Source organism: Callithrix jacchus, chromosome 12 (genome assembly GCF_049354715.1).
Source record: "Callithrix jacchus isolate 240 chromosome 12, calJac240_pri, whole genome shotgun sequence".
Taxonomy (NCBI): domain Eukaryota; kingdom Metazoa; phylum Chordata; class Mammalia; order Primates; family Cebidae; genus Callithrix; species Callithrix jacchus.
This window is the reverse complement of record NC_133513.1, coordinates 8863095-8890426: the sequence shown is the minus strand read 5'-3', so window position 1 is coordinate 8890426 and position 27332 is coordinate 8863095. Positions and strand designations below refer to the sequence as shown.

The 27332-nt window shown below is 43.5% G+C and overlaps 1 protein-coding gene across 1 annotated transcript in view; it reads right to left on the bottom strand.

The window, feature by feature from the left end:
* RBFOX1 (RNA binding fox-1 homolog 1) overlaps positions 1-27332 on the bottom strand; it is a 2602982-nt gene that overhangs the window by 1070953 nt on the left and 1504697 nt on the right. The window contains 1 exon segment of the mRNA XM_078344605.1: positions 23678-23725. Coding sequence (XP_078200731.1) covers positions 23678-23725 — 48 coding nt within the window.

The window sequence follows — 27332 nt, the reverse complement described above, 5'->3', positions numbered from 1 at the left end:
GTTGGAGCTCTTGCTCTCCCTCCCTGTTCAAAAAGATTAGCAAGGGTTAGAGATACAATAGCAACATGCAGAGTCGATCCCTTTGACATCTGAAAGACTGAAATGTATTTGAGAAGGAAATTAGAATCTCCCTCTATGATTCAATTATATCGAATGGCGCGTCCATGCGCCTCCCCAAATGACTTCATGTACAAATGGTGCAATTCACGCTACGCTTGGAAACAAAGCCATAAATCACTCATCTACCCGGCCTCACTCAGCCTCCTGGACGAACCGCGTTACCTATCTTATTGACTATTCATAATCAGTGATCAGCTTTCAAAGCTTAAAGTCGGCGGTATCTTAGCAGTTCCTCCAGTCAGTCAGTCAGAGCATCTACTCCGAGATACACAGAGCTTTGAGGATTCCCTACTTCGGTTCTTGTATCTTGTGTCTCAGAAGTATCATTTCCCACCTATGCTAAAGCAAAAAGGAAAAATCTAGTATGCAATCTACTCTCGAAATAGAAACTCGGTGTTATCAGAAAACCACTACAGAGAAATCTCAAATATTTGGTTTCACTCTCTTATTTATTTTATAAGTGTAAAATGTACACCAGATTTTGAAGGCTTAGTAGTCACACACACACACAGAGATACACATCTAAATATATTATATATCATAACTAACTTTTGGCCAGGTGCAGTGGCTTGTGCCTGTAATTCCAGCACTTTGGGAGGCTGAGGTAGGTGAATCACTTGAGGTCAGGAGTTTGAACTAGCTTGGGCAACATGGTGAAACCTCGCCTCTACTAAAAATACAAAAATCAGCCAAGTTTGGTGGTGCGCGCCTGTAGTCCTAGCTACCTGGGAGGCTGAGGTAGGAGAACTGCTTGAACCCAGGCGGCAGATGCTGCAGGGAGCCAAGATTGTGCCACTGCACTCCAGCCCTGGTGATGGACCGAGATGCCATCTCAAATATGGAGAAAACCAGCAAGCAAACAACCTTATATTTTAAGTACATGATGAGAATACTCTGACTACATAGGTTAAATAAATTATATTATTAAAATTAATTTCAGCCGGGTGCAGTGGCTCCTGCCTGTAATCCCAGCACTTTGGGAGGCCAAGGCAGGCAGATCACGAGGTCAAGAGAGCGAGACCACCCTACTAAAAATACAAAAATTAGCTGGTCGTGGTGGTGTGCACCTGTAGTCCCAGCTACTCGGGAGGCTGAGGCAGAATTGCTTGAATCGAAGAGACAGAGGCTGCAGTGAGCCGAGATCAGGACACTGCACTCCAGCCTGGTGACAGAGCAAGACTCCGCCTCAAAAAAAAAAAAATTAATTTCATCTGTGTCTTCTTAGCTGTTTTAATATTGCTACTAGAAAATGTAACATTACACGTATGATCGGCATTATGTTTCTACTGGGCAGCACTTAGGTATTTTTTATGGTTCCTTACTGATTAATCACTGTAATAATATATAACAATTATTCTCTAAAATTAGAAGAGCATGTACAAACAGTCCCTTTAACTTTATGGGGTAAAAGTCACTGGTAGGTATATAAAAAGCTTTGCCACTGTTGTTCAGTCTTCCTCTCTATTAATAACTTGGATAATGATGCCAGAAGATAAATAGCTCACTATCTTTAAAGTGAGAAAAGAGGAAAAAAAGACTTCATGGCTCATATGTCTATGGATAAAGCAATCCAGCTCTGGAGCACTCCAAACTTGTTCCCTAAGCAAAGATATGCTTTTAATGAGATGTTATCTTCGATTGAAAATGTAAGGCAGTAATGAACGGCTGGGTCATCACTCTGCTTCCAGGCTTCATTTTTATTTAATCCTAGCTCCCTGATGTTTTTGATACAGAATTCTTAATTAATGCTGGATGTTTAAAACTTTCTTTTTAGGATCTTTTGGTGTAGGTAGCCTTTTAGGGGCAATACCTCCATGGTTGTGAGAGTGATAAAAGAGACTGTTCCAGTCTCCATAGGAACATACCACATAGATCTACATCTTCATATGTTTGTATCTATGCAGATACATCCCTTGAGTATTACAACAGGGCCTTAAGTCACGTCAGATGTGTTGACCACCCTCAATTCTGTGGCTTCTGGCAGTAGCTGAAATAGCTCTTGTCTCTAGAGTTGGGAAAACCTGTATTCCAGCTGTAGCGCTGCCACTCACTCATTATGTGGGCTTGGAACATTCACTGAATATTTTGCAATTCTATTTCATCATCTGAAATAGTATTTATCTACTTTATAAAATAGGCGGATTAAATGAATTATGGCTGTGAAGCAGCTATTCTTGCAGGTAGAAAGTATTTAGTACTCGACGTGGTTTTTATTCTTTTCGAAGTCTTTTGGTCATCTGGATCTGTGGATAGAAAGCGGAGTTAACATCTTAAAAGGCTCCAGGTCCTTTTTTGGACCTGGACCTTTCTTTTTTTTTTTTCTTTTTGAGACGGAGTTTCGCTCTTGTTACCTAGGCTGGAGTGCAATGGCGCGATCTCGGCTCACCGCAACCTCCACCTCCTGGGTTCAGGCAATTCTCCTGCCTCAGCCTCCTGAGTAGCTGCGATTACAGGCACACACCACCGTGCCCAGCTAATTTTTTGTATTTTTAGTAGAGACAGATCACCATGTTGACCAGGATGGTCTCGATCTCTTGGCCTCGTGATCCACCCGCCGCGGCCTCCCAAAGTACTGGGATTACAGGCGTGAGCCACCACGCCCGGCCAGGACCTGGACCTTTCCATACAAAATTGTTTACATGCTGAGAGGCCACATGTTTGTGAATTATATGCATAGAATGTGTGATGATCAAGTCAGCATTTTCATCCCCAAGGCCGTCACCATTCAGGACCCTTCTGACTCTTCTCCCGGTTGGAATACTGGCCTCCAGGCACCTTTACTTACTATTGAGAGTTTACCATGGTCTAGGACCCACCTGGGGTGGGTGTTGCCATGGTAAAAATGAAAGAGCTCTTGACTCCCCAGAACTGACTGGAAGGCAGGATAATACTCTATTCTCTATCCACACTATCCCCACAGCCTCTGATCATGGACAACCTTCCTCCAAATTCTGTGAACCTACAATGCTCACCTCTATTATTCTCCAGCCTGCCCATGTCACCAAAAATCTTTCTTGCTTTGTCGCCGAGGCTGGAGTGCAATAGTGCGATCTCAGCTCACCACAACCTCTGCCTCCTGGGTTGAAGTGATTCTCCTGCTTCAGCCTCCTGAGTAGTTGGGATTGCAGGCACTCACCACCATGCCCAGCTAATTTTTGTATTTTCAGTAGAGGCAGGGTCTCACTATGTTGGTCAGGCTGGCCTTGAACTCCTGACCTCATTCATGTTCCTCTACAATCTAATCCCAGTTGACGTAGGGAAGTGTGCGTGCGTGCGTGCGTGTGTGTTCATTTTCTGGGCAGCATCCTTCTACCTACTTCTGATAATAACACCCCTGACCCCAATGCCTACTTTGACTACCCTTCAGTTTTTCTTTTGAAAAACTTTTTGGGAACCTCTTTTCCTTTTGGGAACCTCTCCCCTCCCATTTCCCTTAGCGTCTGTGTGGAGCTGTCACTTGTCCAAAGTTCCGGAGATTCACAAAGGTCTCAGGCCTGAACAAACACCACATCCCATTATGGGAGCTACAATTCAAGATGACATTTGGGTAGGGACACAGCCAAATCACATCACATCCCATGTATCCCCACCCAAATCTCATCTTGAATTCTAGCTCCCATAATTCCCCATGTGCTGGTGGGACATAAATAAATGATGAGGGCAGTTTCCCCATACTGTTCTTGTGGTAGTGAGTAAGTCTCACGAGATCTGATGGTTTTACAAGGGGAAACCCCTGTGGTTTGCTTTCTATTCTCTCTCGCTGTCACCATGTAAGACAAGCTTTTGTTCTTCCATGACTGTGAGGCCTCCCCAGCCACGTGGAACTGAGAATCCACTGAATCTCTTTTTCTTTATACATCCCCCAGTCTCAGGTATGTCTTTATCAGCAGTGTGAAAGTGAACTAACACACCCTGCCTACTGTGCCAGGACCTGGTTCAGCAATGGACACAGCATGCGAGCCTGACCAAGCCCATTTGACTAAACTGCTCAAATGCAAGTCTGGAATTGGTCTTTGGGGCTGTTTACTCCACTTGGGAAGAGCCCACCTGAATTGTAGTCAACTCCCAGAAAAGCAAAGCACAGAAATAGGAACTGATCCATGCCTGATGACATTTGCCTGAGCAACTACATAAAGGCATGCCAACGCCAGATACCCCTAGATTTTCAGACACGGAAATATGTTAGTTTCCTAGGGAGGCTACATGAAATCACCATGACCGACCTGGGTGGCTTAAAACAACAGAAATGTATTCTCTCACACGTATGAACGCTGGAAGTCTGAAATCAAAGTCTTAAGAGGGTCTTGTTCTCTCCAGGGGCACTAGGGAAGAATACTTCATTGCCTCTTCCAACACCTGTCGTGCTGCTTGGCTTGTGTCTGTATCTCTCCACTCTCTGCCTCTGTCATCCCATGGTTTCTTCCCCATGAGTCTCTATCTCTGCATCTCCAAGTCTCCCTCTTCTTATAAGAGCCCAGTTGGGCCAGGCACAGTGGCTCAGCCTGTAAATCCCAGCACTTTGGGAGGCTGAGATGGGAAGATCACAAGGTCAAGAGATTGAGACCATCCTGGCCAACATGGTGAAACCCCATCTCTACTAAAAATATAAAAATTAGCCAGGCATGATGGTGGGCAGCTGTAGTCCTAGCTACTTGGGAGGCTGAGGCAGGAGAATCGCTTGAACCAGGGAGGTGGAGGTTACAGTGAGCCGAGATCACGCCACTGCACTCCAGCCTGGGAGACAGAGCAAGATTCCATCTCAAAAAATATATACAGATACTCCCGTCTCAAAAAAAAATTAGAGATACTCCATCTCTCTCTCTCCCCCTCTCTCTCTCTCTATATATATATACACACACACACACACAAACACATACACGTATATGTATGTATATATTGAAACAGAGTCTCACTCTGTCTCCCAGGCTAGAGTGCAGTGGTACAATCTCGGTCACTGCAAACTCCGCCTTCTGGGTTCAGGCGATTCTCCTGCCTCAGCCTCCCAAGGAGTAGCTCGGACTACAGAGGTGCGCCACCATGCCTGGCTAACTTTTGTATTCTTAGTAGAGATGGGATTCCACCATGTTGGCCAGGCTTCTCTTGAACTCCTGACCCCAGGTGATCTGTCCACCTTGGCCTCCCAACGTGCTGGGATCATAGGCATGAGCCACCACCGCCGGCCTCAATACATTTTTGAATGACTGGTGCCTACAACTTTGTAGAGGGATATGCGTGACCTTTGAGGATCAGAGAGTGGATAGGGGAGACACAGGTGGGATAGGGACTGGTCTGAAAGGAACGTGGAGACCAGAAGGTGATGATCCGGGGCACTGTAGGCATCACTGATCACCTGGAAGTGGTACCTCTGTCTGCTGCAAGCAATTGTTGCTTTTACTCCACCAAGCTCTATTCCAACTCTGGTAAGAAGCACCGTGGGCCTGGCATGGTGGCTCACGCCTGTAATCCCAGCACTTTGGGAGGCCGAGATGGATGGATCACGAGGTCAAGAGATCAAGACCATCCTGGTCGACATGGTGAAACCCTGTCTCTACTAAAAATACAAAAAATTAGCTGGGCATGGTGGCACATGTCTGTAATCGCAGCTACTCAGGAGGCTGAGGCAAGAGAATTACCTGAACCCAGGAGGTGGAGGTTGCGGTGAGCCGAGATCGCGCCATTGCACTCCAGCCTGGGTAACAAGAGCGAAACTCCGTCTCCAAAAAAAAAAAAAAGAAGAAGAAGAAGCACTGTGGTATTTCTTCAGGGAGCTGTCTTTCCCTTATTGTGGTTCCACATTGTTAGTGTTGCACTGGCTTCATATCAGCGCTGCAGGGACGGGGGTACAATTCTGGCCAGGTTGATCAACATCCCACATGCCCTTGGCTGAGGTCTAGGGGGATTCAGTTTAGTCACTGGCTCTGTTGAGTGGGAAAGGGGGTACATAACCCATACCATCAGAGACAGGTCCACCTACTAGGTGGGCTTAAGCTAGAATTGCTTGGAAAGAGAAACAGTCTTTCTACTTGAGCTGGTGAGCTGGCAGGGGGTATGCCTGAGGCTGCTGCTGTCAGCCTCACTACCTCACAAGGTAAGCCAAACCCATGGAGACTTGAGAAGCAGAGCAGAATCATGATGGGCAGAGGCTCACTATTGAATCATTTCAGGACCTGGATCCCTGCGTACCTGAAGTCAGTAAGTCTCACATGCCTGTTTAAGATTCTGTCACATAAAACAGAATTTCTTACTGTTTTCCTTCCTGCCTGCCTGCCTGCCTTTCCTTCCTTTTTTCCTTCTTTTCTTTCTTTCTCTCTCCCTCTCTTTCTCCAACTCTGTCTCTCACTCTCCTCCCTCTTTGCCATCCCTCCCAGTCACGGTAGCCCATACCTTATCTTCTCCATGTATAAAAAATTATATTTATACAGTTATTTCATATTTGATGTATGTTTCTCCAAGAGACTCTAAACTCCATGGTGGTGGATTATAAGAAACGATTATATTTCAATGACCTTTGTATTTCCAAAAACTCACAAATGGAAACTGAATAAAAGATAAATATCTATTTCTAACTAATGTTACCTTAGCCTCCAATATCAGCATAACTAGTTGAGACAGACCTACGGTCTTTGAAATGGAACATGATTAATAACTATCAGGTAGCTTCACCAATTCCAAACAGTGTCAGATAACTTTGGTACACTGATTAAGTTAACATATGACCAGGCAATTTAAAATCAACTGTTTGATACTGATATTTGGCAGTTATCATCTGACCTACCTAGTAATCACCACAGTCTTAAAGGCAACTTGGAATGTGAAAAGGCAGTATGAATGGTAAATGGCAGACAACTACTTCACGAACTCTTATAATTATTAGGCTATGCTGATTTGATGGAATACTACTTCGTCATAAATAGAAAAGAATTCATGGCATTCGCAGCAACCTGAATGGGAATGGAAACTGTTATTCTAAATGAAGTGACTCAGGAATGCCCATTGTGTGTCCTCACTCCTAAGTGGGAGCTAAGCTATGAGGATGCAAAGGCAAACACCGCATATTCTCACTCATAGGTGGGTGATGAAAAATGAGAACACATGGACACAGAAAGGGGAGTACTAAACACCGGGGTCTATTGGGGGGAAAAGGGGAGGGCCAGTGGGAGGGGGAGGTGGGGAGGGATAGCCTGGGGAGAAATGCCAAATGTGGGTGAAGGGGAGAAGAAAAGCAAAGCACACTGCCATGTGTGTACCTACGCAACTGTCTTGCATGCTCTGCTCATGTACCCCAAAACCTATAATCCAATAAAAAATTAAAAAAAAAAAAGAATGATACCATGGACTTTGGGGACTCTGGGGAAAAGGGTGGAAAGTGGGTGAGGGATAAAAGACCACAAACTGGGTTCACAAGAGGAATCTGAGATGCACAAAGGCTAAGGAACTTGCCCTAACTCAGTCTTAAGTTCCTTCTTAGATGCATCCCAATGGACTTCCCCTATTTTTATATTATGTCTTACTTTCTAATGTTCAAATATCAAATTAACAAAATGATGTTGAATATTTCTCTTTTCCATGCATATTTGATATGTGGTTAAAATCAAAAGCATATACTATCTTATAAGATATGTTTTCATTCAACATTATGTCAATTACTATTCCGTGGACCTCTGACACAAGTGCATTCATCATTTTTAAGGGCTGCATAATACTCCATCACGTTCTGTGCTCAGCATAATTAGCCATTACCTTAAGATTGGGCATTTAGGTTGTTGCCACTATTTTGACATTGCAAGTAAAATAACAATGTTGGCTCTGTTCGGGTGTCCTTTTGTTTCCATTGGACTGGAATAGTAAGAAGTAATGATTAAGATCAGGTCAAAAGAAATAATTATCTGTTTGGTTGTTCACAGGTATGACTACCCTACTATGGTTTTTAAATGACTTCTACCAAATTGCAATGTGCCCAGTATATAAGGAAACAAGTTATATAGCAACAATACCAATATGAGAAAATGTAGCATTTTTTTTAAATTTTTTTTTTTCATTGCATTTTAGGTTTTCGGGTACAAGTGAAGAACATGCAAGATTGTTGCTTGGGTACACTCATGGCAGTGTGATGTGCTGCCTTCCTCCCCATCACTTATATCTGGCATTTCTCCCCATGCTATCTCTCCCCAGCTCCCCACCCCCCACTGTCCCTCCCCTATTTCCCCACAACAGACCCCAATGGGTGATGCTCCCCTCCCTGTGTCCATGTGTTCTCATTGTTCAACACCCGCCTATGAGTGAGAACATTTGGTGTTTGATTTTCTGTTGCTGTGTCAGTTTGCCGAGAATGATGGTTTCCAGGTTCATCCATGTCCCTGTAATATTCTTATCTCATGTTAACCTGGCTAATTTTACTAGGTAGAGATTAGTGTATCACATGGTTTTAATTTGCACTTTCATACAACTATCAAGGAAAGGTATTTACCATGTGTTTAAGTGTACTTATGCTTTTTGGGGGTTATGTTTTCTGTTATATCCTTAGGTTTTATAGTTTTATGATTTCTCCATGAAAACATTCCAGTCATAAGGGCAAAATTAACATGTGTCAACTTGTGAATTGATGAATTCAATCAACATAAAAACTCAATCTGAATAGATCAAATTAAAAATACACACTTTTGACTGGGAGCAGTGGCTCATCCCTGTAATCCCAGTACTTTGGCAGGCCAAGATGGAAGGAAGGACTGCTTGACCTCAGGACTTCAAGGCCAGTCTGGGCAACATAGGGAAACCCCCTCTCTGCATAAAGTGAAAAACACAGCTGGGTGTAACAGTGTATTCTTGTGGTTCCAGCTACTCAGGAAGCTGAAGTAGGAGGATCGCACTGAGTAAGTCCACTATGCCTACTTGGTACACTATATAGCTACTTGTGCCAAGGAGGCTGAGGCTGTGGCGAGCCATGATCATAACACTGCATTCCAGTGTGGGCACTGGAGCCAGACCCTGTCTCAACATATAGAGACAAATGGATAGACAGACAGTCAGGCAGGCAGATAGACATAGATTTTCCTTACTGCAAGTTAGGGTGCTATTTTCAGGGGACATTCAGGTGGACTTGAAGTTTTCCAAGGACTCCTTGGACTTGATTCTCCAGCTACCATGGGTCCCAGTTACTTCATTGGATCAGATGGCTGAGAAGGGTTGTTTGCCTCCCTGACTGGGTCAGATCTGCCTGCCTGGCTCATGGTGAGCATTCGCTCCCTTAACCAAAAGCCACAACTACTTAAGCTTTTCTGTTCCGAAAGATCTGCACTCCAAAGCACCCAGAAAACCTTTCGGTTAAAAAGGAAACATAAAATTTGCAAAGAAGGTAGATCTTAAGTGTTCTCACCACATTCACACACACACACAATAAAAGAAACAAAAGAAAAGATAGCAACATAAGACATAGATATGTTAATTCAATTGATTCTAACGATTTTTTTTCACAGAGTGTATGAATATGAAAATGTCAAGTTGTATACCTTAAACATTTAATTTTTACTTGTCAATTACACTTCAATCAATCTGAGAAAAAAAAGACAAAGAAGATATGGAAAACCTCTGGTTGATCTGCAAATTCTGATAACCATTTAAAATGATCACAATAAAAAGAAGATCATGCATTTTTTTGTGACTTTATACAAAAATAAATCCTAACACAGCACTGGCCAAAAAGTCTCCTAACTTGATAAAATATAAGAAGTGAATGGGGTGAGTGTGTTCCTGTGACAGACACACATGGGCATGCTTTCCCACCCTACCTTTGGATTCTGTTGTTATTGCACCACATTCCATCAAAATTCTTTCAGCAACCTAGTTGCTGAGATGGATGGCATAATCCTGGGGTTTTTTGACCTTGATCAACACGAAGAGAATTTCAGCTGAACTGTGCAAAAGTGCTGGGAAAACATAAATCACATTTGGACAGGGCATGCTTTCTATCTAAAGTGCGAAGTCACCCAATCACACATCAAGAACTGGGATAATAAAACCCACCAACTGAAGAGAAAGAAAAATTAATTAACGTTCATTCCACTCATCACACAAAAAAAGCCATTGCTAGTTTTTTTTTTAAGAAGAGATGACAGAACAATCTTAGAAAAATCGCTCTGTGCTTGATTAAGCATTTCCTAAATGCATTTTAATTCAGAGTTTAAAGAAAGCAGTTTGCTAAAAATTACACAAAAGAATAGGCTTGCTTCTTTTAAGTAAAATAAGTGGCACGTGAAAATAATAGCTATAATTAATGGTATTAAAACATAAGCAATTCAGCCCCAATTAATACGAAATTTCAAAGAGATGACAAATATCATCATAGACAAATCACGGTTTTAAAATCAAGGCATCAAAACATATCCCTAGTTAGGTGAGGATGAAATCATGTGAATTGTTACCATAACATAATCAATAGATGAGGCTTCTGAAGTGCCTAGGTAAGTGTCTACACATGCCTGATATGAACCTCTTATTTGTCAAATTATCTTTAAGACATGCACTATCCATGAAAACACGAGTGCCTTAGTCAGCTGCAAATCCATAACGTAAGGAAAATAGGCATGCCCCAAAGAACAGAACCATCTTTGGGCTAAAACACAGAACATGTGGCTTTGTATCACTCCTCAGTTGCCAGATTCTCTGCTAGGAACAACAAGCCTATACCTGGCAGGTGCCCTCTGGCTCTTACTCCTCCACCTTTGGCAGGCATCACTAATCAATCATGCACTCCTTCTGGGAGAATCTGAATGCCACAGCCTCAGACTCCTCATCAACAGGATGTTCTAGGCAGCCACAATCAATCTCAGTTAACAGGAGAGATTCAATCTGTTGGCAATCCTGGCTCTGTACCTTGACTTATGCTTCCCAACTCTATGCTCTTTCACTCGGATTGAGACATAGCTACCAAATACACCAAACTTTAGACAGGTAATTGAAGCTTTGGTATCCAGTTCAAGCTTTGTAATTTACTTTGCTGTAATCTTAACAAGTCCTAGATGTTGACTCTCTGCTCTCACTGTGACTTTAAGAAATAGAGTCAAAGATTAAAAAAAGAGTAGGAGGAAAGCAGATATAAGGGTAATAATCAGGCAGCTTGTAGTTATTTTTTTAGTTTTATTTTTTTAGAGATAGGGTCTTGCTCTGTCACCCAGACCAGAGTACAGTGGTGTGACGCTAGCTCAATGCAGCCTCAAACTCTTGGGTTCAAGAGAACCTTTTCCTTCAGCCCTCTCAGTAGCTGGGACTACAGGCATGTACCACCATGCAGCCCAGCTATCCAGCTATTTTTTTTCAGTTTTAAAGAAATAGGGTCTCTCTACCTTGCCCAGGCTGGTCTCAACCTGGCTCAGGGCTCAAGTAATCTTCCTGTTTGTGTTCAAAAGGCGCTGGGATTCCAGGCATGTGCCACCATGCCCAACCAGCCTGCAGTTATTCAAGGTGTATCTGTGCCTGGTCAAGATGCTAACTACCCTCAGTATATGAGGTCACTGAGTCCCACAGTGACCCCAGAAAATAGACTCTCCTCCTCTCCACTTTATATGAGAACTTGAGCATCTGAGAGGTTAAATAACCAGGAAGGGGCCAAGCTGGGATTCAAGGACAAGCCTTTTAGAATCCTGAGCAGAAGCTCTTAGCCACACAGTTACACCTGTGATGCTTTAGACAAGCTTTCCAAAGCCAACTTCAAGGCTGACAGACAGGAGGTTGTATGAGACGAATAGCCCAACCTACCTCAGTGCTTTTCATTGCAGTCTCTGTGTTCCTACTGTACCCATGGCACTGCTGAGTGTGCCCAGCAGCTTCTCATCATCTGGCATTTAGGTTTCTGGCCATCAGAGGCTAATTTAACTCAACGCCACATCCATTTTAGAAGCTCTGTGACTTTGTACCTGTCTCCCCCTCCCATAACCCACCACCAACCCTCAAACTTTCCTAAATAAAAGAGGACAGTATGACTGACATCTCATTTTCACAATTTAGTAAAAGAGTTAACCCGCGAATAAAATATAAAAGGCAGGTACAGAGACCCAGCCTAGAGTCAGAAGCACTTCCTGTAAAAATAACTTAGCCACACTGGGAAATGAGGCACTGCCTGGAGCCCCGAGCATCTGCATGATTCTATGGAGCAGACTCACTGGGGACCCTGAGATAATACAGTAGGCTGAGTGACTGGGAGGAAATGAAATGCAGAGATGTATCACAGGATGGAGTTTTAGCATTGGCCCAGGTTATTTCTGTTATACAGAGGGCTTTGTTACAGTAACTCTGATAGTGCCTACCTGTGTGCCAGGCCCTGAGCATGCAGCACATACAAGGGACATGTTTTCTTGTTCCTGGGAAGCATGCTTGGAACAGGTAGTACAGCATAGTGGTTAAGAGTCAAACAGCTGGGCGCAGTGGCTCACACCTGTAATCCCAGCACTTTGGGAGGCTGAGGTGGGCAGATCACAAGGTCTGGAGATCAAGACCATTCTGACCAACATGGCGAAACCCTGTCTCTACTAAAATTACAAAAATTAGCCAAGCGTGGTGGCATGCTCCTGCTGTCCCAGCTACTCAGGAAGCAGAGGCAGAAGAATCGCTTGAACCCGGGAGGCGGAGGTTATATTAAGTCGAGATCCCACCACTGCACTCCAGCCTGGTAACAGTGAGAGTCAGTCCAATAAAAAAGATAGACAAAGACTTCCTGGGCTTGAAACCCATCTCCACAGTTACCACCTGGGTGACCTCAGTCACGCTGTGTTTTTGTTTGTTTTTAAGACAGTCTCACTCTGTCACCCAGGCTGAAGTAAAGTGGCACGATCTTGACTTACTGTAACCTCCCCTTCCTGGATTCAAGCAGTTCTTCTGCCTCAGCCTCCCAAGTAGCTGGGATTACAAGTGCCTGCACCATACCCCCCTAATTTTTGTTCTCAGAAATAAAGCACTAAAAGACGGTCTATGACATTGTGTAAATCCCCAATGCAAGGCAGTTGCTATTATTCTTATTATTCATTTTCCCTTCTGGAAAAAAAAAAATCAGTCAAGGTTTCTTTAGGGGACAATCCCCTCCTCCTCCTTCTTCTTTTTTTTTTTTTTTTTTTGAGATGGAATTTCACTCTTGTTGCCCACACTAGAGTACAAAGGCACAATCTCAGCTCACTGCAATCTCCGCCTTCTGGGTTCAAGCAATTCTCCTGCCTCAGCCTCCAGAGTAGCTGGGATTACAGGTGCCCACCACTACGCCTGGCTATTTTGTATTTTTAGTAGAGACAGAGTTTCACCATATTGGCCAACCTGGTCTCGAATTCCTGAACTCAGATGATCTGCCTGCATCGGCTTCCCAAAGTGCTGGGATTACAGGCGTGAGCCACCGTGCCTGGCCACCTCCCTCTGTTTTTAGTCCATTTAAATCATTTAGCTAAACCCCATCCCACTTCTGTGGTGGCTGAGGGAAGACAAACAAGAGGAATGCCACCTAATTATAGCTAGATGACACCTGTTCATCCGGAATTGCACTAAAGCACTGGAACAGAAGCTCCTTGTTTTCTTTTTTACAGATGGGAGTTAATACAGCTGATGGATGCCATCCTTAGCCTCTGGTGGAATTAAAGCACCAGTGTCCAGCCCCACTTTACTCATAACTGTCATTAATTTTTCTCCTGAAGCTAGTCTGACTTCATTTTTTAGGACAATTCAAAGTGCCGTGACTAATGAGGCACACAAGAACAGTGCATGGCATTTACAACTGGTCCCTGTTTTACAGACTACGCAGCTGTGGACAGGAAGTAATGTGACTTGTCCAAGGTCTGCCTGCTGGTGAAGGGGCAGAACCAGGCTTCAACTCCAGATCCATTTGACTGCAAAACTGTACCACCTTGTCTTTTGAAATAAATTAGTAGGAGTGAACAAAACTGCCAAGGCTTTCTTGGCAACAACCCATCTCCACCATTTGAGTGTCTCCAGAATTGACTTCCATCCCCTCCTGTCTGTGGGTTCGGAACACGTAATTTCAGACACTGGAATTATCATCTCTGCTGTTGCCTGGTCCTGGTCTAAGCAAAAACGATGTTGAATGTGACAGGTGGTGGGTTACATGGTTACATGTACAGCTTCCTCCCACACGACCCTGCTTCTCAGCAGACAACCAGGATACAATGAGATCTGCTTAGAGTGTATGCACCACGTCCCACCAAGATCCTACCCACAAGTTCTTACTGAGCTGAGAAGCTGAGGCAAGTCTGTAGATACCAGATGATTTGCTGATGCTGGATGATTGTGCACCTTTCTTTGGCTAGAGATGGTAGGACCAGGGGTGAGCTGTTCCCCTAAACAATAAGCTGGCTAGTGGGTGCACGTCAGTTTGGAATGAGGGCCATGCCCAACAGCAACGATGGTTACTAATCCGCAGATGATGATGATTCACAGTTTCGGGGAATTTGCATGAGATGTAAAATGCAGAATGAACAGAAAAGCCAGGCAACCCAGAGAAAGGCTTTGCTGGTATTAGATCTCTCTGTCCCATTCCTTGGCTAGAGATGGGTGAACCAGGAATGAACTGAGAAATCCCAGAAGGTCAAGGTCAAGCATAATCTATGAGCAAGGAGACTCTGTAAGACAAAGAAGCTACCTTTACAGACCTGACCATTTCTCACGGTGATATCACATTCCACGTGAAATGGATTTCATTCTAATATTAAAGGACATAACACTCTTGCTGCTCCTAAGGTTTCAGGTGGATTAGCCTTTGCCTGCTTTGTACCTCATCTCAAGCCACTTTTCCCGCTGCTGCCTGAGCCCTGGCTACACTGACTTCTATTCAATTCCTGAGCCAAGCCAGGCTTAACTCCAGACCCCCTCCTCTGCCCCTGGCCCAGGACGCTGTCCACCCCATCTCCCTTCAGACTCAAACTCAAATATCCTTCCCTAGGGATGCTCTAATTTTTATTTCCAAAGATTCCAGGAATTTTGGAGCTTCTTCCCTTTTAATGCATATGCATAACCAGCCTTAAATAATGGATACTGGAAGCAGAAAAGAAATCCAATCTCCAGAGGATTCTGTGAGTCTCATCCAGATGGGCAGTGCTCACGGCAGCCTCTGCCCTTGTCTGCCTTAAGTATCTTGCTTTGGTCTTCAAAGAGAAATTTCTTCAAGAATACTCCCCATTCTAGAAAGAGGCCCTCCCAGGAAGGAGCATACCTTCACCCCATCTTTGTTCTGGTGTCAGAAGTACAGAGATCTAGTCCACTCCCATTCCCAGGGGCAAGAGAGTGGCACTCGTAGAAAACCAAACCCTCGTGGCTGTGTCATGTTCATATGTAACATCACTGGCATATAAGCCCTAAACCAGGAGATTAATCCATTGTCAGTGTTGATCAACTCCTTTATTTCTCACGGGAGCAAACTGTATACAAATATTTAACCTGAGCAGTCTCTGACAAGTTTCTGGATGGAGCCATTCCTGACGGCCATTTATTGTCAGTAAGTCACGCAGATAGGACTTATCCACTCTCTTGAAAATCCAAACCTTCCTCCTCCCCATCTCCTGCATGCCTCTAGTTCAGATCCATCCTCTGGTCTGCATTCTACCCTGAACTCCTGTGTCCACCCCTGCCCACTTATGGTTCCCTCCTGCACACGAGTAGCGTTTGAAACTTCCAAAATGCAAACCAGAATCTCTCCCCCGAATGCAAACCCACCAGCAGAAAACAGTGTTTTGTAAACTTAGTTATTTGCAATCCATATGCACGATTTTTCTGTTTACATGCTTTTCTTTAAACTGCTTTTGTTCTTAATAAGTTTGTTAAAAAAAACTCCTTAAAGTTTTGTTTTGAAGCAAGAAAATAGCTCACTGAGGTAAACAGGAGCAGTATGCTTTGTCGTATGTACAAAATAACTTTAATCGAAAAGTAAAGCACAGTTGCTCAGTTATAGCTAGGTATTAAAATTCTCAGGGGCTCTGGGTCTCTCTCGGTTAAAAGGGTAGATAATCAAATATTTTGAGTTTGTTTTTTTTTTTTTTTTAGATGGAGTTTTACTCTTGTTGCCCAGGCCAGAGTGTAACGGCACAAACTCGGTTCACTGCCAGTCCTGCCTCCTAGGTTCAAGCAATTCTCCTGTCTCAGCCTCCCGTGTAGCTGGGATTACAGGTGCCCACCACCATGCCTGGCTAATTTTTTTGTATTTGTAGAGATGGGGTTTCACCATGTTAGTCAGGCTGGTCCTGAACTCCTAATTTCAGGTGATCCACCTGCCTTGGCCTCCCAAAGTGCTGGGATTACCAGCCATTTTTTTTTTTTTTTAAAGCATGAAATGATATCTTTCATGTAGTATCAAGGTCTGAGAAATAGTCCATAAGGAAATAACTTCCCTACTATTTGATTTGATGTCATACCCATGAATTGCCTGAAGATACCTCATTTGCCATCTGAAATCTAATCTAAGTGTTTCAACACTTGTACAATACTGGCCTGCCCTTCTGTTTCCCTTCCATCTCACATCTGGATTTTTCTCCCTGGCTTTATTGAGGTACAACTGAAAAACAAAAATCACATATATTTAACAGGTACAAGGTGATCTTTCTATACATGTGTACATTACAAAGTAATTACTGCTACCAAGCTAATTAACATACCCACTATTTCTCATACCACATTTCAAGTCTAAAATACAGTAACTCTAATCACCAGGCTGTATATTACTTCTCTATAACTTAATCATCTTATAGCCAAAGGATTGTATCCTTCGACCAGGATCCCCTGCTTTTTCCCACCACCCATCCCCACCCAGTCCCTGGCAAACACCATCCTATTCTCTGCTTCTTTGAGTTTTACTTTTTTAGGTTCCACATAAAAGTGAGATCACATAGTATTTGCCTTTCTCTGTCTGGTTCACTTCACTTTACCAAATGTCTTCTAGGTTCATCTATCTCGTTGCAAATGGCAGGATCTCCATTAACAGCTAAATAATATTCCATTGTAGAACTCCCGTGCTGTTAAAAATGGGTATTCTTATATATCCTTATAAGTATTATGCACGATGGTATGGAGCACCTCCAAAAATTTAGAAGTCGAATTATCATACCATCCAGGCTTCCCACCTAATCACTATCTCAAAGAGATATTTGCATTCCCGTGTGCATTCTGTCACACATCACAGAGTAGGGGCAACCTAGCCCTATGATTTCTCAGGGTCCTGGCTGATTCGTCTTGTTCCAGTCAAAGTGTTGACCTTCCTGCACTCCCCCACGGCCAGCCTCTTGCTCTGTCTCCGGGCTCCAACCCCAGTTCTTGTTCCCTGATGATGTTCTCTTAGGGCTGGGTTCTTCATACAAAGTTTAAGCACGCTCTTGGTGCTGTGTAACTCTGGCCCCAGCCAGCAGGATTTGTCTTCCATGGAGACAGAAGACTGACACAAAGCCCTGATCCACTGACCTGACAAACGACTCCTTCCTCAACCTGTTACCTACTCACTGTTGTAGCCTCTCCTTTGGCCAATCTCAGACACACACACCGGACTTGCATTCGTCATAAACATGCCATGTTCTCTACACCGTCTTGTCCTTGCCATGCTGTTCCCTCTGCCAGAAGGGCCTTTGGTAAACCGACCAACCGCAGAATGACACATACGGGAGCCCTTTCTGATCCACTGAGACTTAGCCTGCATGTCTCAAGTCTCGTAAGTCTCTCGTGACTTTTCTGCACATGTGCTTCATTTGTCCTGCACATAGTATTTTAAAAATCAGCGGTTTCACAGCAAAATCCAGATTTCCAGATTGGCTTAGAAAACAGCAACACTGAACCCGTGTTCCACATTGCCACATTCACCTGAATAACAGCTCCCAAGACATGAAGGCATTGCTCTCCAGGTCACTGAAGTCCACAGGACTCCACACTAAAGACACTCATTCCTCTGCCCTCTTCATTCATTCATTATTTTCTACCTGGACTTGGCAGGCGGGTGAATTTGTATTTCCTGACCTACACCAAGGATCTCTTCCTCTGTAAAATGTTTCCAAGGTCTACTAGGCCCCATTGGTTGCCTATTCCCCTGAGATCCATCCCCTAAGACTTTCTGGGGCTTCATTTTATAAAATAAATGTAATTATAAATGACATGGTATGCCTGTAGGTGTGGATTTGAGCAAAAATAAAAATAACAGCAGCTACAGTTAATCGAGTTCTTATTTTGTGCCAGGTATTATATAAACTGATTTGTACTACTATCCTATGAATTCCTCAAACCAATATTTCAAGTAGATTTTTATCACCCCCAATTTACAGATAAGCAGATGGAGACAGATACAGGGTACGAAAGCTTCTCAAGGTCACAGAGCTGCTATTTTGGAGGGCTGGGACTGAAACCACTTCAAGCTACAAAGCCTATGTACAGACTCTCGAGAAAGAATCTCTGAGCTCAAATCCTGGCCTCATGATACAACTTGAACGGTCACGGGCAAGGCACTTAATGTGTCTGAGCTATTAACCATTACCTATGTCGACTCATGTTTTAAGCAAGAATTTCTTTTTTATGTATATTTTTAGTTCCGGGGTTCAAGTGCAGGATGTGCAGGTTTGTTGTATAAGTAATTGTGTGCCATAGTGGTTTGCGGCTCCTATCAACCTAGCGCCTAGGCATTAAGCCCAAAAATCATTAGCTATTTTCCCTAATACTCTTTAAGTAAGAATTTCTAATCCTTCTATCGACTCTGCTGAAATTGCCAAAGGTGGGAACCAAATCAGGTCTTTGAAAACTGAGGTCAGAACTCCAGTTCTGATGCTACTATCTCTCATCCTCAAAGCCAGAAGACAGCTAACTACCCCACCGTTGGGTGCCAGCCACTTCCCAGAGGGGCAGGCTTGTGAAGACTATGAAGAATCACCACTGTGAGCCAGCCTGAACTGCAATGTGGGAGCTGAAAGCCTGCCCCATATTGAAAACCGTATCATTTACCTGGTAATGAATGAAGGCACCAGTCCAGGCACAAATCCATCAACTGGAAAGTATCATTCTCATACACTACAAATGTAATTCTTGTGTGCGTGTGTGTGTGTGTGTGTGTGTGTGGTTTTTGTTGTTTGTTTTTTTGTTTTGCAACGCAGGGTAGCATTGTAACTAGGAGCACAGACTCTGGAGTAAGAATCTCTGAGCTTAAATCCTGGCCCCATGCTTGAGTGATCCCAGGGAAGTCACTTATTGTGCCTGAGCTTCCTTTATTTTACCTGTAAAACATGGAAAGTGATGCCGCTTCCACCCCACAGCTGTTTTAAGTATTCAGAGATACTTAAGACACCTGATCTGGAAGAAGAATTGTCAAAAGATGAGTTCAGAACTCTCAGTGTGAACCACAGCAAGAAAGCTTCTATCTCCCAATCACAGCTTCAATTGGACCCAATCTGAAAGTGGCCATAACTTGGAAAACCACTCAAACTCCTTTCATGCAATTTTATAGCAGATCTGAAGCTGTTTAGCTGCACCAGGCCAGGCGATAAGCGAGAAGAGGAAGCTCTGTCTGTGTTTATAGCCTTTGACAAATGGGCTCTCATCTCCTCCTGACACATTCTCCCCGTGACTGGTCCATCAGCCTCTCCTCTCATCACCTGAATCTCAGCCTTCATAATAGTATCGAAATTCAGATGGATTTTACACCACAAATAAAAATTAATTTAAATGCCTCAGTGCCCCGGCAGAAACACGAGTACTGTAAATGTCAAATGCTTGGGGTTTTGTGAGGCCATACAGCCGCTCCGAGTGATAGGTTACCTCCTGTCACCTTTGCTAAATCTACATTAGCTCCACGACGTTCACCTGCAGGAGGGAAAAAAACCCCAAAACCCCTGTGCTCCTGCTTCCATTCAAGGGTAAAAAACTCCACCAGCCCTTAAGATCTCCCCCAGAACACCCTCTGAGATAGTTTAAGAAATGGCCAGGAACCTGTCCAAGCAGAGGCACATTCACAGGGGCTCTGCTAATTGGCAGGCTTGGAAGCAAAAGAAAAACTTAAAACCACACTCCAATACACATTATGAATTTCCCCATGAACAGCCAGGCAAGGTTTTCCAAATGACAATTAGTTTTCTGTCAGCCTGAGAGAAAAAAAGCTTCTGGGGACAAAAAAGAAAAAGAAAAAGAAAAACAGGAGAGGGGAAATTTCTTTCAGCCTTTGAAGAGTCTCAGATCGAGCCCAGACTGTGTGCAGATGAAGAAGGACGATGCTATTGCTCTTCATTAAGATGAGGGCTCTCTCCAACTCTTGAAATTCACCTTTTATCTTCTATTATGATATCTGGTCTAAGATTTCAGTGGGAAAATCGCTCCTCTCAAGGTAAACGGCCCCACTGAATGGAAGAGAATGGGAATGAGGGGCAAATTGGAGAGGCCCTGTAGGACTATACGGAAAACCTAAGATTCTGTCTCGTCTAAAACTCTTCTATCAAGAAGATATTCAACAATACACATAGGTATAGATGGAGGTGCACAAATATATCCATATACCTGGGATATTGGAATCAAAGTAAAGAGAAAGCCAGGAGAGGTGAAAAATAAAAAATAACAAAAAATAAAGTGATTCTTGGAAAGCCATCTCCTCCTATAGGGGTTCTGTGGAATGTTCTTAACTTAAAAAAGGAGCTCTAAAGAAAGCACTGCCAGTTCTCTTCCAGAGCTCTTAACATTCACAGAAACCTACATGGGCCAAGGGGCTGCCGTTTCAGAGACAGGTTTACTTATGATTTTGGCACCTCTGCCATCTCTTGTCACTTCAATTTCACTTTATCAAATTACTGATTTTGCCAGAAGCATTCGGATTAAATGGAGAGGGACACGCACACACCTGCGGGCTAAGTGTCATCACTCCAGTGGTGAAATTTCATAACTACACATCAGCATGGCAGAGACACCAGAGTGCACTCCCAGAACCCGACGGAGATCACTGCAGCTGCTGTGGCCACCACCGTGTCCCTGCGTGGCCTCATGCCATATCATTGTGCAGACGGGAGGGGATGGAGCACTTCTGCCAGGGGGAGAGGGGCACGCTGCCCTTCTGGGATGATTAGAATTTGCTTCTTGACTTTTCCATTAAGGGAATTGTCTCCAGGATACAAGGCTACCTCCTAAAACCTCACCCACATCCTCTTCTTAATAATGGTTAGAACCAGAGAAACTATAATCTGAATATAACATTCATGATATTACTGGGAATTTGAAGGAAGGAAGGAGATAAAGCAGGAAGAAAAGGAGGAGGGAAATAGGGAAAGAAGAAAAGAGGGAGGGAGGGAGGAAGCGAGGGAGACAGGGAGAGGGGAGGAGGGGGAAGGAGGAGGAAGGGGGAAGTGGGAGGAGAGAGGGGAGAAAGGGGGAGGGGAAAAGGGGGAAGGGGAAGCAGGGAAGAGAGGAAGGATGGAAGGAGGGAAGTCCCCTTGTTCAACAGAAAGAATAAAATGTCCTTAGAGAGTAAGACAGTGCAAATTTTAACTGGGCATTATTTTTTCTTATCACTCATTCATTATCAATTAACTGCAACAAACTGGAAATTTATCTATCAGTCATACGAGGTCAAATTTAAAAAACAATTGGAAAACTCATCAGAAACAAGGCGTCATTTGACATTTATGACTCAATCCAAATATTTATTTTAAAAAAACTAGAAATGTGTATTTTCCCCTTTCTTAAAAAGAGCAGAAATCGCACATGTGCAATAGGACCATTAATGACTTTTTCCCACCAAGATGCATCATGAAGTAGCCACGGACCTGGGAAGTTGTCATCGTGATGTCTTAACCAAAGGCAAATCGTGTAGGTGGAGCAGACCTTGGGTGACTCTCCTTGCCCAGAGCTTTCCCTGGCTGTTTATTTATCTTGTTTGTGATGGAGCTCAGATTATTCTAACAGCATCAGTTCCTATGGGATCTTTCAAGCACTATTAGCAATTAAGTGTTTTATAAAGACACCGGATGGAAACGTGTGTACGAATTCCATACAAGTCCAAGGGAAGCACAAACAACCTTTGGAAGCAGGTTGTGGAACATGCCTTCTGAACACTGTGACACGAGCGCAATGACTGGGCTGGGTAGAACATTGGTGAAAAACTTTGGACACACACTTCATGTAAGCAGCAGTTTCATCTGTCCAACTCGCAAAATACACACATGCATATACCAGCACGCCAACATGTTGTGAATAAAAACATGGCATTCCTTTGCCTGCAAATGAGCCACACACAAGTGTAAGCTGGGATCAGGCAGTTTAAATGGAAGCTACTGTATCGATTCTTCTTCTCAGAGTGAGGAGATGAACACTCCCTAAAATAATGTGTGGCAACTGCTCTTTATTTAAAAGGAAATTTTTGTTTTGAGAAGTCCTCTGCCACCTTATTAATCAGCAGACATGCCCAAACCATCATACAATCAGAGCTGAAACCTCTGCTTGAAAAAATAACCCATTTGACAATGATGGTACACTGGAAAAGAGAAACATCTTTCAAACTTGTGGAACAATGTCAAAAGTAGCCAGGAGGTATGAACTCTCAATTCGCTTACTTGACTTTTTTGGATCCAAGGTGTAGAGGGTAAAATTTGATCTCCTTGGACGGGCTTTGCTGCAGTAATGTCTGTGAACCCTTGTCAATAAAAAGAGACTGTGAAAATATTAAGGAACAGTTGCTTTTCCTGAGGGAATCAACACTAAGGGCAGCAAAGAAGATGAATCGGTGAGGAGACTCCACCTATGTAAAAAATAACTTTGCCCCTTTCCCCTTAATTTCAAACAGAAAGCTTTTGCTCATATGAATGTGTCATGATGGAAACTGAGGGCGAGCTTTTTTTTGAGACAGAATCTCATTCTGTCACCCAGGTTGCAGTGCAGTGGCACAATCTCGGCTCACTGCAATCTCTACCTCCCAGGTTCAAATGATTCTCCTGCCTCAGCATCCTGAGAGCTGGGGCTACAAGTGCACACCACCACTCCTGGCTAATTTTTTTATTTTTCCTAGAGATGGTGTTTCACCATGTTGGCCAGGTTGGTCTCAAACTCCTGACCTCAAGGTGATCCACGCGCCTCAACCTCCCAAAGTGCTGAGATTACAGGCATGAGCCACCATGCCCAGCCGTGAGCTCTTTCTCAAATGGATGAATCAGATATATAGGAACACACCCTGGGAAGCTCAATATTATATATTCTATAATGTACATAATGATAATTATACATATGATATACATAATAAACACCAACATCAGCATTCAACTTCAATGTGACAAGAGTTAACAGATGAAGTATTTTTCTGAAAAGAAGGGTACAACCGAAACAGAAATCAGCACCACGTTCTTTGTAAAAATTACATCATGCGCTCTTCATGAAGCCATCAGAACTAATTGAGATTGTAAAGGTGTAAAATGACAAGTATTTTTAAGTCTGATTGTCTTTGAAAATGTAATAGCCCTTGTGGAATCGCCTATGAATCACCTGCTAACCATCATCCAGAGAGGCATGCCTTAAATAATTGGGTTGAATTCACAGAGTTCTTGTTTTGTTTGAAACCAAAAGATGAGAAATATGGACTTACCTTTCTGTCTTCTATTTCCACGCAGGTATTGCAGTCTGCTTTGATATCCTGAGAAGAGAAGAGAAGACAAAAAAAAGTGAGGGAAAGGACAGGAGTCAGACATATGGTCAGAGAATAGTCAGTGGTGTTGCCGAAATGCCCTTTAAAATAATAAAGAGCTCATGCTCCTAACAGTTCTTTCTCGAGTCATTGCTCTTTATAGTGCTTTCTAAAGGTATATGCTGCGGTGTTTGCATTAGAGACATATGGATGTCATAAGTAAGTTTTATTACATGCAGATGTGGGGTGTAGGCAAAGGCTATGGATCAGAGGCCACAGCAAAGAGAAACTGATGACTCATAAAATAATCTGCCCCTCCCCATATAATTCTTCACATCAGCAGAGACTGCCTTTAATTTAATGTCTCTCCCATTCAAAATTTAGGATAGCCAGATCTCTCTCACTTCCACACAAACTGTCACCATCTATTTTTTATCTTTTTAACCACCCATCCTTCCATCCTTTATCCATCCACCCAGCCAGCCATGCCCATTCATCTAATCATCCATTCATCCTGGATCCTTCCCCTATCCATCCACCCATCTACCCATTCGACCACCCATCCATCCTCCCTCTATCCATTCATCCTTCATCCTTCCTCTATCTAAACATCATCCACTTGCCCATCCACCCCATTCATCTATCTATCCATTCATCCAGCCAACCATCCACCCAGCCATCAAATCATCCATATACCCTGTATCCTTCCCCCATCCATCCATCCACCCATCTATCCATCCTCTATCCACTCATCTATATATTCTTCCTTCCTTTATCTACCCTCCATTCATCCTTCTACCCACCCATCCATCCACCTATTCATTCACCCATCCTTCATCCATCCATTCATTCACCTATCCATCTACCCTTCCACCCATCCACTCATTCATATTTATCACACACCTACTTTTTTCTGCATTTTTTTTCTGGTTGTCCTGGTATGAGAAAGTGAAACAAACAGAATTCCTACCCTCAGGGAAATCACTAATTAGACAGAATGGAAGACACAGTCACACAAGCCATTGTGGCATTAGTTTATTCATACAAAAGGTATTTCATGAGCATCTGTTGGCTGCTAGAACTTCCTCCAGGCAACGAAGACTCAATAATACACAAGACATATGGCAGGCCCGCCCTGGCGATGCTTACATTCTTCTAGACAAGATAAGCATTAAATAATACATATCAGTTAATTGTATTCCAAAAAGAATATGTACTATGAAGAAAAATAAGGCAAGGAGAAGGAGATGTGAAATGCTGAGGGTAGGGGAATAAGACGTTGATTTTTTTTTTTTTTTTTTTTTTTTTTTTTTGAAAAAGTGGCAACTAAGAAAAGGCTTGAAGGGAGTTAGGGGGATGAGCCAAGCAGCTCACCAGGGAAGAACATCCTAGGCAAAGAAAGAGCTAGTTCAAAGTCCCAAGGGGGAATGTGTTGGACATAAGTGAAGCAAGAGGAAGAAAGCCACTGTGGCTACAAGGAAATAAGAAAAATAAAAGGGAATGGGAGCACAGGAAGATGTTGACTTTTATTTTGAGAGCAGTGAGAAAACACTCAAGAGTTTTTCTTACTGTGATAAAATACACATATCATTAACAATTTTACTACTGTAAGTACACAGTTCTGTAGCATTACCCATTCACATTGTTGGATAACCAACACCACCCTCCATTTCCAGAATTTTTTCATTTTCCACCTCTACCCATTAAACAGAAACTCCTCACTTTCCCCTCCCAGAGCCCCAGAAAACCACCTTCTGCTTTCTGTCTCCATGGATTTCTCTCCTCTAGACTCCTAATTGTATAAGTCTGCTAGAAATGCCATAAAAAATATTACAGAGCAGGTAGCTTCAACAACTAAAATTCATTTTCTCAGAAATCTGAGGGCCAGAATTTCAAGGTCAAGGCTCTGTCAGGGTTCCTGGTGAGGCCTCTCTTCTTGGTTTGTAGATGCCTCCTTCCCATTGTGCCTCACACCTTCTCTGAGAGCTAGAGGGAGACAAACGCATGATTTCTTTCTTTTCCAAGATGGAGTTTTACTCTTCTTACCCAGGCTGGAGGGCAATGGTGTGATCTCGGCTCACCTCTGCCTTCCTGGTTCAATCAATTCTCCTGCCTCAGCCTCTCTAGAAGCTGGATTACAAGTGCCCGACACTATACACAGCTAATTTTTTGTATTTTTTAGTAGAGATGGGGTTTCACTATGGTGGCCAGGCTGGTCTCAAACTCCTGACCTCAGGTGATCCACCTGCCTCAGCCTCCCTAAGTGCTGGGATTACAGGCGTGAGCCACCACATGCCAGGCTATCTTTCTTTTCTTTTTTTTTTTTTTTGGAGTGAGAGTTTTGCTCGTTACCCAGGCTGGAGTGCAATGGCGCGATCTCGGCTCACCGCAACCTCCGCCTCCTGGGTTCAGGCAATTCTCCTGCCTCAGCCTCCTGAGTAGCTGGGATTACAGGCACGTGCCACCATGCCCAGCTAATTTTTTGTATTTTTAGTAGAGACGTGGTTTCACCATTTTGACCAGGATGGTCTCAATCTCTTGACCTCGTGATCCACCCGCCTCGGCCTCCTGAAGTGCTGGGATTTCAGGCAAGAGCCACCGCGCCCGGCGCTATCTTTCTTTTCTTAAAAGGCCATCAATCCTATTGGAGTAAGACCCTCCCCTTATGACATCATTTAACCTTAATTACCCCTCTAAAGCCCTAATCTCCACACAGAGTCACATTGGGGGTTAGGACTTCAGTATACAACTTTTCGTATAGGTGAAATCATACAAAATGTGTCCTTCTGTGCCTGGTTTATTTCACTTAGCATAATGTCTTCAAGGTTCATCCATGTGGTAGCATGTGTTAGAATTTCATTCTTATTAAGGCTGAATAACATTCCTTGTATGGACAGACCACATTTTGTTTATCCATTCATAAGCGCCATCTGTGGATGGACATTTGGGCTGTTTCCACCTTCGGGCTATTGTGAATGGTCCTGCTATCAACATGGGGGTATAAGTATCTATTCAAGTCCCCGCTTTCAATTCTTCTGTGTGTATGCCCAGAAGTGATTGCCAAACCCTGTGGTAATTCAGTGTTTAATTTTTTTGAGAAACCACCCAACTGTTTTCCATAGCAGCTGCACCCCTTCATCTTCCTACTAAAAGTGTGCAAGGGTTCCAATCTGTCCGCATTCTCATCAGCACCTGTGTATTTCACTCAGGCAGTTTGAGAAGAGGACAGGCGTGATCTGACTTCTATTTTAACAGAATCAGCAGTCGGGGATACAAAATAAGGAGAGAGACCAGTTTGGAAGCTCCTACCGGAGTCCAGGTGTGCAATGATGGTGTCTGGATGACAGTGTGTCAGGGGAGGGGAAGAGAAGTAGCCAGAGACCAGACAGAATCAATCAATGGGACGTCTTCACAGACAGGATGTAGCATCGGAGAGAAAGATGGCGGTCAGGGGCCATGCCATGGTCTCTAGACTGGGCGTGCTCTCCATGTAGGCAGGGAGGGTGTGGATGTGCACGGTGGCATAGGGGGCTGCAGACATTAGGGGCTCCGTTTTGGTTAAGCCTATAGAAATGTTTATTTTCTCACCAAGAAGTAGTGGGGTTTTCTCTGTCAG